The sequence below is a fragment of the Aptenodytes forsteri genome, unplaced genomic scaffold (genome assembly GCF_000699145.1).
Source record: "Aptenodytes forsteri isolate BGI_AS27 unplaced genomic scaffold, ASM69914v1 Scaffold419, whole genome shotgun sequence".
Classification (NCBI taxonomy): Eukaryota; Metazoa; Chordata; class Aves; order Sphenisciformes; family Spheniscidae; genus Aptenodytes; species Aptenodytes forsteri.
In genome coordinates this window covers 19,912-21,627 of record NW_008795256.1, presented here as the reverse complement: position 1 = coordinate 21,627, position 1,716 = coordinate 19,912, and the positions used below count along the sequence as shown (strand labels likewise).

The window sequence follows — 1,716 nt, the reverse complement described above, 5'->3', positions numbered from 1 at the left end:
AGGGGAGAGAGGATTGTGGGGGTCCCCTCCCCCCCCATCCCCCCCTTGGGGACCCCCCTGACCCCCCCCCCCCCTCCTACCTGTGTTGTAGAAGACGGTGGAGATGAAGGTGCAGTTCTTGAAGAAGGTGTTGCTGGAGGTGATGTCCTCGAAGTAGCACTCCTCGAAGAGCGAGTCCTCGAACGTCACCGACTTCATCTTCAGGCCGATGAACCTGGCGGGGTTGGATGGGGGGAAGAGCCCAGCTCGTCACCTCCCCTCATGCAACGAGCAGGCCTGGCCTCAGCACACACACACACACACCCCCCACCCGCCCAGGACGCACTTGTCATTGAAGTACTCCCCGCTCCGGTGGATCTGGTTCTCCAGGGTGAAGTTGAAGGTGAAGTGCCGGACCTTCTCGTGGGTGAAGAGCTTGGTGCGTGAGGCGTACTCGATGTTCTGCAGGTGCTTTATCATGTCTGGGAACCAGACGGTCAGCCCGTAGTAGCTGCGGGGACAGAGGGGCTGAGCCCGGGCACCGTGATGCCCGTCCCGTCCCAGTGCCGCCCATCCTGCTGCCAGTCCCGTCCCAGGCTGCCCGTCCCCGTCCCAGTGCCGTCCACCCTGCTGCCAGTCCCGTCCCAGTGCTGCCCGTCCCGTCCCAGTGCCGTCCATCCTGCTGCCAGTCCCGTCCCAGTGCTGCCCGTCCCTCTGCCATTCCCACCCCAGCAGTGCCAGCCCCATCCCAGTACTGCCAGTACCATCCCGCTGCTGCCCATCCTTGCTGCCAGTCCCGTCCCAGTGCTGCCTGCCCCATCCCAGTGCCTCCTCAGTGCTGCCCGTCCTGCTGCCAATCCCGCCGCAGTGCTGCCAGCTCCATCCTGGTGCTGCCCATCCCATCCCATCCCATCCCATCCCATCCCATCCCATCCCATCCCATCCCATCCCATCCCATCCCATCCCATCCCATCCCATCCCATCCCATCCCATCCCATCCCATCCCATCCCATCCCATCCCATCCCATCCCATCCCATCCCATCCCATCCCATCCCATCTTTTCCCATCCCAGTGCTGCCAGTCCCATCCCATCCCAGTCCCATCCCAGCGCTGCCCGTCCCGTCTCATCCCAGTCCCATCCCGGTGCTGCCCGTCCCATCCCATCCCATCCCAGTGCTGCCCATCCCATCCCAGTGCTGCCCATCCCGCTGCCAGTCCCATCCCATCCCATCCCAGTGCTGCCAGTCCCATCCCATCCCACCCCAGTGCTGCCAGTCCCATCCCATCCCCGTCCCATCCCAGTGCTGCCGGTCCCATCCCATCCCAGCCCATCCCATCCCATCCCATCCCATCCCGGCGCTGCCAGTCCCATCCCATCCCACCCCAGTGCTGCCAGTCCCATCCCATCCCAGTCCCATCCCAGTGCTGCCGGTCCCATCCCATCCCAGCCCATCCCATCCCATCCCATCCCATCCCGGCGCTGCCAGTCCCATCCCATCCCATCCCATCCCAGCGCTGCCCGTCCCATCCCGGTGCTGCCTTGGCTCCATCCTGGCGTTGCCCAGCCCCAGCCCCGGCCCCGCCGCAGGGTGACGGCACCCCTGGGTGCCACCCCTCGCCCCCCGCTCCAGGGCCGCCCCCGGCGTCCCACCCCGGCACAGCTGGCAGGTCCCCCCAGCCCCACCTGAAGGACATGGTGAACCACACGGCCATCATCCTCAGCGGGACGCGGCGGT

At 66.3% G+C, this 1,716-nt stretch overlaps 1 protein-coding gene across 1 annotated transcript in view; it reads right to left on the bottom strand.

Annotated features, from left to right (window-relative positions):
* SV2A (synaptic vesicle glycoprotein 2A) overlaps nt 1-1,716 on the bottom strand; it is a 9,793-nt gene that overhangs the window by 2,439 nt on the left and 5,638 nt on the right. The window contains exons 6-8 of the mRNA XM_009279149.1: nt 1,665-1,711; nt 326-490; nt 81-214 (exon numbers count right to left, since the gene is read on the bottom strand). Of these exons, the coding sequence (XP_009277424.1) occupies nt 81-214; nt 326-490; nt 1,665-1,711 (346 nt within the window). The remainder of the gene's footprint in view (nt 1-80; nt 215-325; nt 491-1,664; nt 1,712-1,716) is intronic.